The following is a 14,424-nucleotide window of genomic DNA, read 5'->3' on the forward strand; positions in this document are numbered from 1 at the left end:
CTGTTTCCAAAACTAATATTTTGTCCTACAGTATTTAGGTACCTGATTTGTTGGCACAATCAAAAGTTAGGTTAATGAAACTGAATATTCATGGAGATTTTGCTTATTATGGAATCTTCCTTTTCTAGAGTGACTGAGTTAACTGGATACGAGCCCCAAGATCTGATAGAAAAAACCCTCTACCACCATGTTCATGGCTGTGATGTGTTCCATTTACGATATGCTCATCATCTGTGTAAGTAAAAAGAATACTAGACTGAAATTTATCAGCCAGAGTGAGAAGTTTTGCAGGCAACAGGCACTATGCTGGAAAGTAAAGAAAGGTTTCCATATCTTGACTGAAGCTTGATTTTCAAAAGTGCTTGGCTATCACTTAAGGAAATGATTACTTCTGCAAATAAGCTAGATAGTGAACATGCTGTGCTTATACAAATATATCTGGGTACTTTTATCTTTGACTTAAAGAATCTGAGCTCTTTTGAAAATATGGACTTGATTCTGGGTGGTGAGCTCCTGAAGGAAAAAAAAAAAAAAAATACAAAAAAGCGAGTGAGTGAGCAAGAGGGAGAAATCTGGACTTTACTATCCTCTGTTGTTAGAAGAAAAATTATGCAAGAGCTCCCCATTCCTCTGAAACATGTTAGTAATAATCAGCCCATGTTTGAAGTGAATGCAAACCCAAAAAATCCTGAGATGAATGTTCATTAATAGCATGTGGCTGAGGTTTGGAGAATGGAGTGTCAGGAAAAAAAATTACACATTTAATAATTCCCCATCTGCCAACAGAGACACTAATCATATCTTCAAACATCTGGATTTGGAAAGTAGTTCATTCAGTAGCACATTAATCTGAGAAGCAAATTGAGGGAATAGCTGAAATCTGGACTTGGCTCAGTCTGTTGCAGCCCATACGATGCAAAGATGAAATCCAAAAACCAGTGTCAGTGAATTTTTTTCCAGATTGCTTCTGTGGACTGAAAGCAGCCAGAGTCAAATACTTCTTTTAGGCTTCCTGAAGGAGAAGGTAGTTGGTTCTTCACCTTACTCTGTGCTGTTCATGAGGATTTGGAATATAAAAGAAGGATGTAATTGTGTGGCACAAATCAGTGCTGAAACTCCAAGTACTGAATTCTGTTGATGGCCATGTGTACTACACCTGCAAAAGCAAAAGTTGATCTTTACAGCAAGATCATATTTACCATAACGCTATTGAAGGTTTTAAGTCAACATAAAATATAAACTAGAATGATTCTGTAATCAGGGATTACAGAATGATTCTAGAATGATTCTGTAATCAGGGATTACAGAATGCCCCACTGGGGGCATCCTTTTTGTAGTGCTAATTTCTGTCTGGTTGTGAATATCAACCTATACAAAAATTACTCTTTTTTTGTACATGACTATTTAAAATACCTATATCGACCATTATACAGATGCTTCCAATATAGCCACAATCATCTCTGGAAAACAGTTTATCCATTTTAGAGCAGAGTCATGGATAGCTCTGTCTGTGTGGGAGAAGGCCTGTAGTTTGGCTACCAGTTTGACCTATGTCAGACTGGAGTTTTAAAAAGAGACTCATCATCTTTACTGCCTTACTCAAAAACAACAACGACAAAAAAAAAATAACGAAACAGAATAACTGAAAACAGTTCTCTAGATACTGTACCTAACTATAAATATAAATTATTGTAAAGTTTAAAACAAACAAACAAAAAAAAATCAAAGCAATTAAATGCCAAGAAGCAAAAAGAAGGAAATGTCTAATGCTTGGGCAACAGTAGGAACAGTGCAGAATCATGGTCAGAATACTAAGCAAGAGGAATTATGAAAACAGATGTAAAGTGAACAAACTTCCTCTGGGGAGCACTGTTATAACTCACCCACCATCCATCAGCAAATGTCTGAGGAACACAAACAATAAAAGGTTGGCAGGTTTGACGTACCCTTCTATAAAACAATCTGATGATTAAGTGTCATCTGATGAAAAAATCTGGAGAGAAACATCTTACACCTAATAAGGGTATTAACCAAAAAAAGGAAAATATAGCAACCCTAAAATAGGGTAACCGATTGCTCTTTCTTAGAGGAAAAAAAAGCCCAGACTGAAGACCTGAAGTTAGTGAACTTTGCTGGGCAGCACAGAGAACAAAACAAAGGAAACAGTGAGGGGAACAAGTTAGATGGAATCTAAAAAGAACATCAGACTATGAGGAAAATGTAGATGTGAGTATTTGCCTAAGGTGTGCTGGCAGTAAACAGCGTTTCCTGTTTTAAACATTTGATTTACTTCCAGTTCTATGAAAAAGCTTCTGATATTTGAACTAGCGCTATTTATTTCTATAGCACCATCAATATACACAGTGTTTTCTCTGCAACAGGGGAAATGTGGCCACACAAATGATGACTCCTTTCATTCTGAAAGACATTTAGAACGTATCCTTAGATTTAGAAACTTTCATCTAAAAGACAGGCTAGAGAAGCTCTTCTAGTCCAGACAAAATATTCCTCTATTCCAGAACAGACAAACTATTTTTCTGGCCCCAGAGAAATCATTTCTCATGAAAAAAAAAAAAAAAATAATAATAATAAATCATTCGTACTATCATCTCTCTGTGAGGAAGATTGTGTGCATCCCACATGTTGTAGCATCATTGCTCTTCCCACATTATAACCTCTTAAAAGAATCACATCTCTGTGCCTTGGCAAGACAACTCACAGCCCCATCTGATGCCATCACCAAAATGTTTTGCTGCTTCCTGGAAGTCAACTATGTATTTATAGAACCTATCTTATGGGAGAGCACAGTCTGCTGTCCAGGGCACTGAATCTGCTGTTGCTCCCCTGGCAATCAAGCCTTCTGGCAGAGCTGCACTAGTTTTTAAGAGGGTAAAAGAACTGTAGAGGCTGCTGGGGCACCAACCCCTGACCACACCACCCAAGGGCTGGGCCGATGACATGCCAGCTTGTGTGCACCAGGGAAGCTAAACCAGTAACTGCTGTGAGAGCAGAACCAAGAAGTCCATTTCTCTGAGTGGTATCTTGAAGTGCAGGCTGGCAACTCCCAGCTGCATGCCTGTGAGCCTGCTGGAACCTTTTAAAATAGCCATCTGTGACAGGCCAGAAGGACCAGCCCAGCGCCTTTTTCAGCTTGCCTGCTAAACCAGGAAGGGACCACAACACAGGAACACCCAGCTACAAATGGCACATCTCAGAGCCAAGGCAAAAGCCACTGAGTCCTCCCTGTCTGATTGCAGCGGAGGCCACCAAGAAGTCTGAGCCTGCACAGATTGTCTTGGTAGTGGATTTACCTCACTCCCATTTCTGAGGTTTCCCAATCAGCATCAAAAAGGATAATTTCACCCAGGGCCAAATGGAAATTGACCTCATTTACTGTATCAGAAGCACAGCTACTGTCCCTTAGCCAAGGTCAGACTTTCCCCACATCGCTAAAAATGCAGGAGACATGGAGTCCTCCCCTGTCCCAAGAGAAATATTGGTTTGTCCATATAATTAGGAAGGAAGGCTGAACACTGTAGCCCTCAGTGGTTTTCACATCTTTTAAAATACTGTCTTAACTGGAGAGCTAAAACAGGGATTTTTTTTTTTTTTAAAAAAAAAAAAAAAAAAAAAAAAAAAAAGGAGAAAGTGAAAAGCCAAAGCACATGGAAGAACTCTGTGATAGCTGGTGAACCACTAGAGCATTAATCTCCATTGTGGAAAACTGAGGCCCCATTACAAAAATATTTGTTATATTATCTAGGCCAAAATGTAAGTATCATTTGCTAGGAGTGGACAATTCGGACTATAGAATGGCAAGAAACATTGTGAATCCATGGAACATGGTTGGTTATTAACAAATATCTTTACAACAAGTTTATTTGGAATCATTACACTGAATATGTGAGTAGCAGATTAAACACCTTTACTTTGGAGTGATATATTGCACTTTAAGAGTGTATGTATCTATATATTTTGTGTGTGTGTTTACAAAAATATACACATTTCCCCTATTATTTTATTTATTTTTAATATCTGCTCATAGGCCCACCTCTCCCTGCCTCTCTACAATTATTCTGTGTAGAAATGTAGGCATGAGAAAGAACACCTGTAAGCATGAGGCAAAAAGATGATGTATGAGAGACTTCAAAGTCTAAATAGTAGTGGCTGGGTGTTAGCACACAGGTTTTTGAATGTCCTGCAGGGTGGGGTTATTTATCTTGTTGCTTTCTGAACAAACAGATACTATATCCTGTAATGGAAGGAGAACTGACACTTCCAGAAACACCTGTCTACAGTCATTTAGTAAGAACCTGATTTTCTTAGGGAGATTAACTTGATTCGAAGAAAAGTTTAAATATGTTGTGACTTGTACAAGTGGACAGGAGAGTAAACAGTCCAGAGAGAGGACTCCCTTGCAACAGACTTAAAAGACTTCTTACAAGAACAAACACTATTGCTCTTCTATTTCTGTCAGTCTTCCATTGGGCTATTTATGTTATCCACACTATTGCAGTCTTTGATATTTATTGAAATTACAAACCCACACTGCCCCAAATAAAATATGAACAAAAAAAACACAACCCCAGTGATGACTGCTGGCCATATAATTAATTAATAATCTGGACAACCCCCCAGACTTATGCACTTTTTTGTTCTCAATTTAATACGGGATGTTCTCCCTGTCAGAAGAATCTCCTATGAACATGAAATATAAAGCCATATATTTCAATTTAAATTGATCATTTGCTCTACTAGAATATACTGAAAGAGGCAACTTTCAGCTTATTTCTGCTCTGTTTCTGCACCTAGCATGTATACTAAGAGAACAAAATTACAGCGAGCTTTGCTAATGAATTCAAAGTAGTATAAATCCTACATTGGAAAGCAGTAATTACATTTCTTCATCACGTATTACACAAAGCTACAAGGAACTGCTGTTATTGATTACTTTTTTTTTTTTTTTAATAGTTTGAGTATCAAAATCAATCCCTTATTTCCTAATTTAAAATAAATATCTAATTGAATAGGGGAGTAAGAAGGTTGAGTTTCATAAAGACATGCTTCTGGGTCATGCGAGAGAAAAAGAATCTTTGAAGGCTGGGAAGTATATTCTGGTGAATCATTAGATAAATGCCTGGCACTGGACCAGAAAGATTTGTGGCTAGATTAAATATTTAAAGATGCTGCACAACCCATATTATAGCATAGCCTTATGCCAAAACATCTTTGTTCATAGAGAATCCAAGCTGGTGTTTAGAGGATTACATTTTTAGTGAAATCTATCTGATAACTGATTCATATCTCTGGCCCTGTCTTTATTTGTGTGCTTAAGAACTAAATAGCATTTTAATTTTGCTCTTATAAATCAACCTTTAAAATGCAGTGCTTACATAGGAAAAAGCATCATAGCATAAAATCCACTGCAAAATACAGTTATCTTTGAAGCTATGAATATCAAAAGTAGTTCCCAAATACGCTGGAAAAGTTCAAGACAGCTGTGTCCACTTCAAAATAGTTCTGCTGCTTTGAACTTCTCATTTTGAGTTAGAAGATTAAAAATAGTGTTTTTTTGCTGAATGTAAGCAGAAGAGAGCAGGGTGAACTGGAAAAGAAAGAATACAAACCTTAATAGTTGAGAACATGCTACTTGTAAACAAGGTGACTTCGTGAAACGATGTAAAAGAGTAGGAAAGGTATTTTTGCAAGGAAGCTATCTTGTGTTTGGTGGGAGAAGGAGGTCTAAAAAAGGGGAAGGAGGGAGAAAATTCCCTCCCTTGCAAATAAATCTCTCCAGGAGATATGTGTACACAGAGATATGTGTACACAGAGATATGTGTACAAATATCTGAGGGGTGGGAGGCAGAAGGATGTAGCTAACCTGTTCTCAGTGGTTTGTGGGGATAGAAGAAGGGGCAATGGCCGCAAAATAGAACACAGGAAGTTCCGCACTGACATGCGAAAGAACTTCTTTACGGTGAGAGTGAAGGAGCACTGGAACAGGCTGCCTAGGGAGGTTGTGGAGTCTCCTTCTCTGGAGATATTAAAGGCCTGTCTGGACACCTACCTGGGCAGCCTGCTCTGAGGAACCTGCTTTGGCAGGGGGGTTGGACCTGATGATCTTTTGAGGTCCCTTCCAACCTCTACAGTTCTGTGATTCTGTGATTCTGTGAAGTAGTCACCACTGCAAGCAATGTAAAGTGCTTTTTTTGTACTTTATTCACAGTGCTGGTGAAAGGCCAAGTCACAACCAAGTACTATCGACTACTGTCCAAGCATGGAGGCTGGGTTTGGGTACAGAGCTACGCCACTATTGTGCATAACAGCCGTTCATCACGGCCTCACTGCATAGTGAGTGTCAATTATGTCCTTACGTAAGTCAAAATACTTTGTACCATTACGTGTTATCAGCAATTGATCCATTACTAATTGAATCCTTTAAGTTTGCTTTACTTGTGTCTTCCAGAATCCTTTAAGTTTGCTTTACTTGTGTCTTCCAGTATCATTCTGTGTTTGCATGTTGCAGCCATTTTTCTCTCCTCATATCCTCCCTCTTTTAGTTACAGAAGCACATTGAGCTAAAAAGAGCTAGTATTTTTGATGTTTATTTCATATACCATCTGCTTGAATGTGTAGTACCACTGGTAGCTTTTTGTGTTAGACCTGGAACTGGTTCTGTAATTGGCATCAGAACTGCAGTGGTGCTGTGCTGACACAGCAAGAGCTGCCGATACCCAGCAGAGATCCCAGCATCAGTTTGCCAAACAGAGAAATGGTAGGAAACTTTACTCCTTCCAGGGGTGGGTGAATCACCAAGGATTCCCTCACTTGCCTTGGGTTGCAGGCACTTGGGGTGAAACTACCTTCTCACAATGCCAAGCAGCTCCCACTGAGCTTGTGAATGTGCAGAGGTTTGGGCATGCAGTATTATGAATTCTGGTTCAAAGTCATAAAGGTGAATGCGACAAAATTCCTGTTTTGGTATCAACCTGAGAGAGACAGAAATCCACATAGAATAAGACAGATAAGCAACAGTGAAACAGACTGTACCTCGAAAGACTACATTAAAAAACTACTACTACTAAATAAATAAATAAAATGATGATAAAGGCATTGCTTTTGTTGAACAACAGCAGAAAAAAAGCAAGGAACTACTCACCCTTTTGTCTAGACTTGCCTGTTTCTTAACTGGCTTGGAAGTAAATTGTGTTTGCATGATGTTTGTGGTAGGGTCATATGTGTTTGCATATTATACTGCTGTTTCTACTACCTGACCTTGAGGAGTTAAAGTGTACGACCAGCCACCACAGGATGTTTTCTCAAACTACCTGAAGTAGGTACGCAGCCCTAGACACATTGGCCAATGCTGCAGTCATTCCTGTACGGATGTGAGAGCCAGCGGTAGTAAGGAAAGACTCCATCCTGCAACCTTATTGAGTCCCATCAGCTGATCTGAATAAAAAAGATGAAACTATGCCAGGGACATAACAGTATAATCTTCAAATTTACTTCCAGGTTGTTCACCATCAAAAAGCAATGGAAAAGAGTTCTAGATAGGAAGTGTCAGAGAAGTAGGGGTTTGTTTGTTTGTTTGTTTGTTTTTAAAGTTATCATTTCAAAAATATGCTCCACTGTTGCTACAGACAAAACAAGGAGAGACCATTAATCATCAAGAATATATCAATTAATGTTTCAACAGATGATCCATAGTCTGTCCTTGATTTGTTTTTTAGCCTGCTTTGTAGATCTGCCCTGTATGTAGAACAAGTAAAAAACAAAACAGAGGAGAAAAACAATATTGCAGCTCTGATGGCCTAGTTACAGGGACGTTAGTTACAGAGAGCCAGAAAAGAGACCAATTCTTGACTGAGAAGAAGATGTATGGATTGGTCTGTGTCTTCCTACCAGCTGACATGGCTGTGATTCCAAAATACAGGGTGCCACAGATAGCTGAGAGAAAGCTGGGACAAGCTTAGGGTCAGAGAGTAGGGACATTTAATGCAAAGATGTTAAAACTCTGTTCCCAGTGGAATGTGTATGACAGACTCCTGTGGAAACAGTCAGACCATAAAATTCACTACCTGCTAGCATCCCCAGTCTAGCATTGCAGACTCATTCTTGGAAGAATTAAAACATTGTGAAAGCTAATATATTTTCAACTGAGTTATTTTGGATCTGTGTGGTATGTTTGAGTATATAATCTATTGGACTGTTCTTTTGCAGAGATATTGAGTATAAGGAACTTCAGTTGTCACTGGACCAGGTTACCGTTTCTAAGTCACAGTTTTCATGCAGAAACTCAGTATCTACCTCGCAGGAAACAAGGAAAATTGTAAAACCCAAAAGTAATAAAATGAAGGCAAAGCTCAGAACAACGCCTTACCCACAACAGGTAACTTTTTCAGCCGTATTTACTCACCAGTTATTGTGGTAGAGTCCTTGGGCCAGGACAGAAATCCTCTGGAACCAAACTTACTGTAAAACTGACTACAGCATGCTTTGCTGCAAGAACATCCTTGTAGGCCAGAATACAACCAGACCCTTATGTTCTTGGGGTGAACAGCATAAATAGTACAAAACAGCTCTGGCAAGCGATGCAAACAGACAGACTTCTGGATTTGGAGGATGTAAGGCCCTTAAAAACAAAACAAAACAAAAACAATGTGTTTTCTTGGTTAGAAGAAGAAAGCAATGTATTAAGGACAGCTGTGCTGTGAAAATTTGAGCTAGCATAAAACACATTCACTGCTGATGTGCAGAGCTCTAAACATCACATAGGTACTGGCAGTTTCCTTACGCTGGAGAATGCTTCATAGAAAAGAATCCTAGCAAACAGAAGGCTGGAGTGGGATTTGTGATATCTGTCACCGGGGGAGCTAGAACTAGATGCAAATGGGAGCTATGTTTGGACATCACCCATACAACAGGGTTGGTGATAGTGATAATGACTGTAAGACATTCTGAGACCGCAAGGAATATTGTTGGAAGAGGTTACTAGTACTTTAAAAAAAAAAAAAAAAAAAAAAAAAAAAAAAAAAAAAGCACTGAATGCATCTAGCACATACACTTCAGTCAAAACATCACATTAATGGTCTGACACTGCGCTTATCAGTAACTTCCTGTGCTATGCAACAAATTTATGCCTGCTGGTATTTGCAACTGCCTACAATCACTACCTAAAATCCAGCTGGCAAATTACCAAATAAACCTGTAAGATTAGGATGACAAAATTGTTCTTTGTTCACATGTTAAGTGAAGGTAAGGTATACTGAAGACAAGGAATTTCAAATGTCCTGGTAAGCCACTGTAGCCAGTGAGATTGCAGTTCAAGGAGGCCCAGCTTTGGGCGCCTGTATGATATGTTACACGGTTTCATATAAAAGTTAGTCATTTAACTCTCTTACCCTCCCTTTTCTCTTTCCCCCAGCAATACAGCTCATTCCAAACAGACAAACTGGAATGCAGCCAGGTGGGAAACTGGCGATCCAGCCCTGCAGTGAACGCTGCCACCATTCAAGAACAAAACTTCCATTCAGAAAACAGTGAACTTTTATATGCCCCGTCATATAGCTTGCCTTTCTCTTACCATTATGGACACTTCCCTGTCGATTCTCATGTCTTTGGTAGCAAAAAGCAAATGCTGCCTTCTAAGTTCGGGCAGTCTCAAGGAGCACCATGTGAAGTGGCTCGGTTTTTCTTGAGTACACTGCAGACAAATGGAGAATGCCAGTGGCATTATGCCAACTCCTTGGTACCCAGCAGCCAGTCACCATCCAAAAATCTTCCTGAGCAGCCAGTGAACATCATCCGGCATAACCTTGCACAGAGTTATGAAGGTGGGTGTCACTTTAAAAAAAGAAAAATGGAAAAGAAAAACTGTGGGGTGTCTGGGAAATATTTGTAATTGTAATTTGAAAATAGGAAATACAAGATGTTCAGGAAATACAGAAAATCAGAAACAGTGAAATGTAACATCCAGTATATTTATAGTATTTACATGTTTATCTCACTTCCCTTTACTATAAGCACTTGATTAGGAGTATTAGGAGGGAAGGGATGCCATCCAGAGGACCTGGACAGGCTCAAGAGGTGGGCCTGTGCGAATCTCACGGAGTTCAGAAAGGATGAGTGCAATGCCCTGCACATGGGCTGGGACACTCCCAAGCAGAAATACAGGTTGAGCAAAGAACGGATCAAGAGCAGCCTTGAGGAGAAGGACCTGGGTGTGTTGGTGAATGAGAAGCTCCACATGAACTTGCGATGTGCACTTCCAGTCCAGAAAACCAAACATATCCTGGGCTGCATCAAAAGCAACGTGGCCAGCAGGGTGAGGGAGGTGATTGTCCCCCTCTGGTCTGCTCTCGTGAGACCCCATCTGGAGCCCCGTGTTCAGCTTTGGAGACCCAGCACAAAAAGGACATGGACCTGTTAGAGTGGGTCCAGAGGAAGGTCACGAAGATGACAAAGGTGCTGGAGCACCTCTCCTGTGAAGACAGGCTGAGGGAGTTGGGGTTGTTCAGCCTGGAGAAGAGAATGCTCCAGGAAGACCTCAGAGAGGCCTTCCAGTATCCAAAGGGAGCTACAGGAAAGCTGGGGGGGGACTCTTTGTCAGGGAGTGCAGTGATAGGACAAGGAGGAATGGATTTAAATTGAAAGAGGGTAGATTTAGATTAGGCACTAGGAAGAAATTCTTCACTGTGAGGGTGGTGAGGCACTGGACCAGGTTGCCCAAAGAAGCTGTGGATGCCCCATCCCTGGATTTGTTCAAGGCCAGGCTGGATGGGGCTTTGGGCAACCAGGTCTGGTGGGAGGTGTCTCTGTCCATGGCAGGTGGCTGGAACTGTATGGTCTTTAAGGTCCCTTCCAACCCAAACCATTCTGTGATTCTGTGATTCTATTATCAAAGCATCAGTTACAAAAATGTATTCAACAGAATCACTTTTAGAACAGGGCAGAGATATCACCTCCTTTAATACTGGCCTTCATGCTTTGCGTTGTCAGAGCTGTGTAGTGGAATTACTGAGGTAAGTCATCACTGAAGTCAGAAAGAAACAAATGCACTTCAGACCACATACAGAAATTAAAATAAACATGATCTGTTTCTACAAAAAATGCAGGTTGTCCTTTCTGAATATGAAGTCATTCTGAGTGTCAGTACCTTACAGTTACTACACGGTATGACGAAATGAAATGCTCTGTCCTCCTGCTTCATTTAAAATGTCTTCAGTGCTCCCCCTGATCAACTGTGCCACCTCTCTGTGAAGACGGTTAGCTCAAAGGAAGCTCTGAAGACATTGATCTCTCTGAGGTGGCAACCTATAAGAAACAACCTTTCAAAGCTATAAAGTAAATAATATGAACAAGCTAAAGATACACTCTAATCCTTAGATCTCATATACATTACATTGATCTGCATACAACATTTTGATTATTTAAAAATCACCAGTGGGGGCTGGCTGTTTGACATGAAGTTGGATGGAAACATTCCTTTCTTGTAACTTCATTACAGATGTGCTGGAGGTAGCAGTAATGAAAAATAAATAAAAAATATTAGTAAGAAAAAAAGCTAGAAAAGATAGCCTCAGAATTCTCTCTATACCAGTAACAAGCATTTTTTTCACATAGGGACATAACATTAAATATTCCAGACCTGAAGGGAACATCTGCAGATGTTAAAATATGAACTTACTACAAGAGAGAGAAGATATTACCAGAGTGAACGTCTCCCATAAAATAACTTCTGCCCAGGGTTCTGTCCTTAATGGGACCATTTGAAGCCACATAGCTGACTGTCATATTTTACTTTATTGTCCTGTATTTAGGTTGAAAATAAGTAAAATTGAAGCTTCTCTTACAGCCTATCACAGGTTACTTTTTATTTTATTTTATTTTTTATTTTTTTCCCTGAGCTCCCTAATGTACTGGCGGGCTTCCTTTTGCTGCTGTTGTGGGCTGGATGTCAAAAGGAGTAGCCTTAGACCAGAAGAGATAGGAAGTGGTCAGAGCACCAAGTTTGTTGGAGTTCAAGAAACACTTGGACAATGCCCTCAGACACATGGTCTGATTTTTGGGTGGTCCTGTGCAGAGCCAGGAGGTGAACTCAGTGACCCTTGTGGGTCCCTTCCAACTTGGGTTATTTTGTGATTCTATGAGATGTTTTAGGAATGGTTTTGTCCTTCTACAGATGCTGTGTTTTTGTGGGTGAGAAAGAAGTTATATCTTTTGAGGAGAAGTATAAGGATGAAAGTAAATCAGCACCAGTAAGTCTGCAGGAACAAAGCTATCCTGAATATACATAAGTCAGCCCAGCTTTTCTTCTCTCCTTCCAGATTAATGGATGCTGTGAGACTGATTGAGAAAGTAGACCCACCTCTGACTACTCAGAGGTTGCCATCAGATATACTGAGAACTGATGTGGAAAGAGGACAGTTTGTAAAACTGACCACGGCAATAAAATTTGCCAGAAAAGCCTGGTGAGCATAGCAACAGACAAGCAATTTACCATCAGTTGGTAGATGTGGGCAGATAGCTCCCAGAAGAATTACACAGGAATACTATTGAATCTGTTTAGGGAAAAAAAAAAAAAAAAGAAAAAAAAAAAAAAGAAAAAAAAGTTTTCAACAAAATGCTGTGAGCAACTGCTGGTATTTTTCTGTTTCATCATGCACGCATACCTTCACCATTTCCTTGTGACCAGGAAAATGGAGCTCAGGTCTTCCTGGTGATTCTACTTGTACTTCAGCTTTTGTTGCTTAAGGTGGAATAGGTGGATTCTCTTTTGAGCAGAGATGTATTTTAATGGATGCTTAGCTATTGGGCATTTAATGAAAGTGACTTGGTACAATTAATTCTCTGCAAGATCCCTTACACTTGTGCTATTTAGGAAGGAAAAAAGAATATGGTCAAACTAAGACCTGGTCAGAGATCATTGCTGGAGTACACACACAGTGCTGAGACTGGGGAGAGAAAAACTGAGCAGCCATTGCATGCAGAGGATTTCTCTCTCATTGTTCCCAAGCTTGTTTCCTCTTGAGGTAGAATTAGCCCTGATGCACTTTTGCTGAGACTGCTGGCAAAAGAGAAATCTGAATCTTGGGGAGCAATTTTTGCTTCAAATTGAAAGGGGCATCTGATCTTCCTTACATTGTCAACTGCTGCTTTTTTCAGTGGTTCACTGAAAAACTGACAGCTAGTAAGCTTCAAAGCAGAGAGGATCTGCTTAGCATCATTATCTTCAGTCCAAAGGCAATGCCAAATATGACATCTGGCAACCGGGTTGGATGCTAGGGCTATTCCACATCACATCCATAGAGGCATCTGCCAAAAATGCCGTAGGCCAGAGACATTTTTCACTATGGAAAATAGTTTCTTTTGGAGAGATCAGAGATTTTAAGATGATCATGCCAAGCCATCAAAGCTCTGGAAAAGCACGTAGCAGATAAAACTGCCTGCAAATCAGATGCTGCTGCCTCAGAATCTGGTTTCAAAGCTTCTTCCATTTTTTTTTTTTTCCAGCTGGTTTACTCATCAATAAAGAAACTCTCTGTAGAGAAGGCAACCATCTTCTTAGTCAGGGATGTTCCTTTCTGCACTTGAACAGATGCATTACTACTGTGGGTATCAGAGTATTTGCCCTTCTCATAAGTTATGCTGTTGGCCTGTCTTTTTTACCTGTATGAAGCTTAGTGCCACAATTCATGCTAAAACTTAGGCAATCATGAAGATTATCAAGGAAATCCATGAAAAGGTTCTGGTTTCTCTCCACCCATCTTTCTGGCCCCCTCAGCCCCCTTTCCCAGGTTTTACCTGTGAAGTAATATGACTTCCTCCTTGAAAAAATGTAATCCCCTAAAGAGGTCATGAAGATCATTATTGTCTTAGTATTGTTTTTTGGAGGGAAAATAATGGAAAAACTAGTAATTACAAAATCAGCTCATGCCTCAGAGTATTTGCAATTAGGGTTCAGGCCAGGACACAGGGCAGATATCGAGCTAATCTACAAAAAATATCTTTTTCATTCACATGGACAATGCTAAGGTCTGTTGTATCTCTGTGTTGGACACAGAGGAATATCAGCACACCTTTGTGACACAGGAGTGTGTGACCTGAGCTCAGGATAGCAGCTCTGTTGGCTGGTCTTCAGCAAAACTAGGATTGATGAGTACTTGCTTCTCTTCTCTGAAGAACCTCTTGTACCAAGGTTTAGGAAACATACTGAAATATCATGGGGTACACGTAAACATTCAAGTGTTGGCATTTGTCTCTTCAGAACTTGTAGTAACTGTCAGGAGTATACTCTTCTGAGGTTAATGCAGATCAGAGAGCCCAAGAAAAAGTATGCAAGACACAACATGGATGAAGAGAGTTTCCCCAGTGTTGTAAAAATGGATGAGGTTTTCCAGAGATAGGATGCAAAACTCTGCT

General features: G+C 40.1%; 1 protein-coding gene across 1 annotated transcript in view; it reads left to right on the top strand.

Moving 5' to 3' along the window:
- SIM2 (SIM bHLH transcription factor 2) overlaps positions 1-14,424 on the top strand; it is a 56,060-nt gene that overhangs the window by 37,598 nt on the left and 4,038 nt on the right. The window contains exons 8-11 of the mRNA XM_035315756.1: positions 129-235; positions 6,227-6,374; positions 8,224-8,392; positions 9,428-9,836. Of these exons, the coding sequence (XP_035171647.1) occupies positions 129-235; positions 6,227-6,374; positions 8,224-8,392; positions 9,428-9,836 (833 nt within the window). The remainder of the gene's footprint in view (positions 1-128; positions 236-6,226; positions 6,375-8,223; positions 8,393-9,427; positions 9,837-14,424) is intronic.

Source organism: Oxyura jamaicensis, chromosome 1, assembly GCF_011077185.1.
Source record: "Oxyura jamaicensis isolate SHBP4307 breed ruddy duck chromosome 1, BPBGC_Ojam_1.0, whole genome shotgun sequence".
Lineage (NCBI taxonomy): Eukaryota > Metazoa > Chordata > Aves > Anseriformes > Anatidae > Oxyura > Oxyura jamaicensis.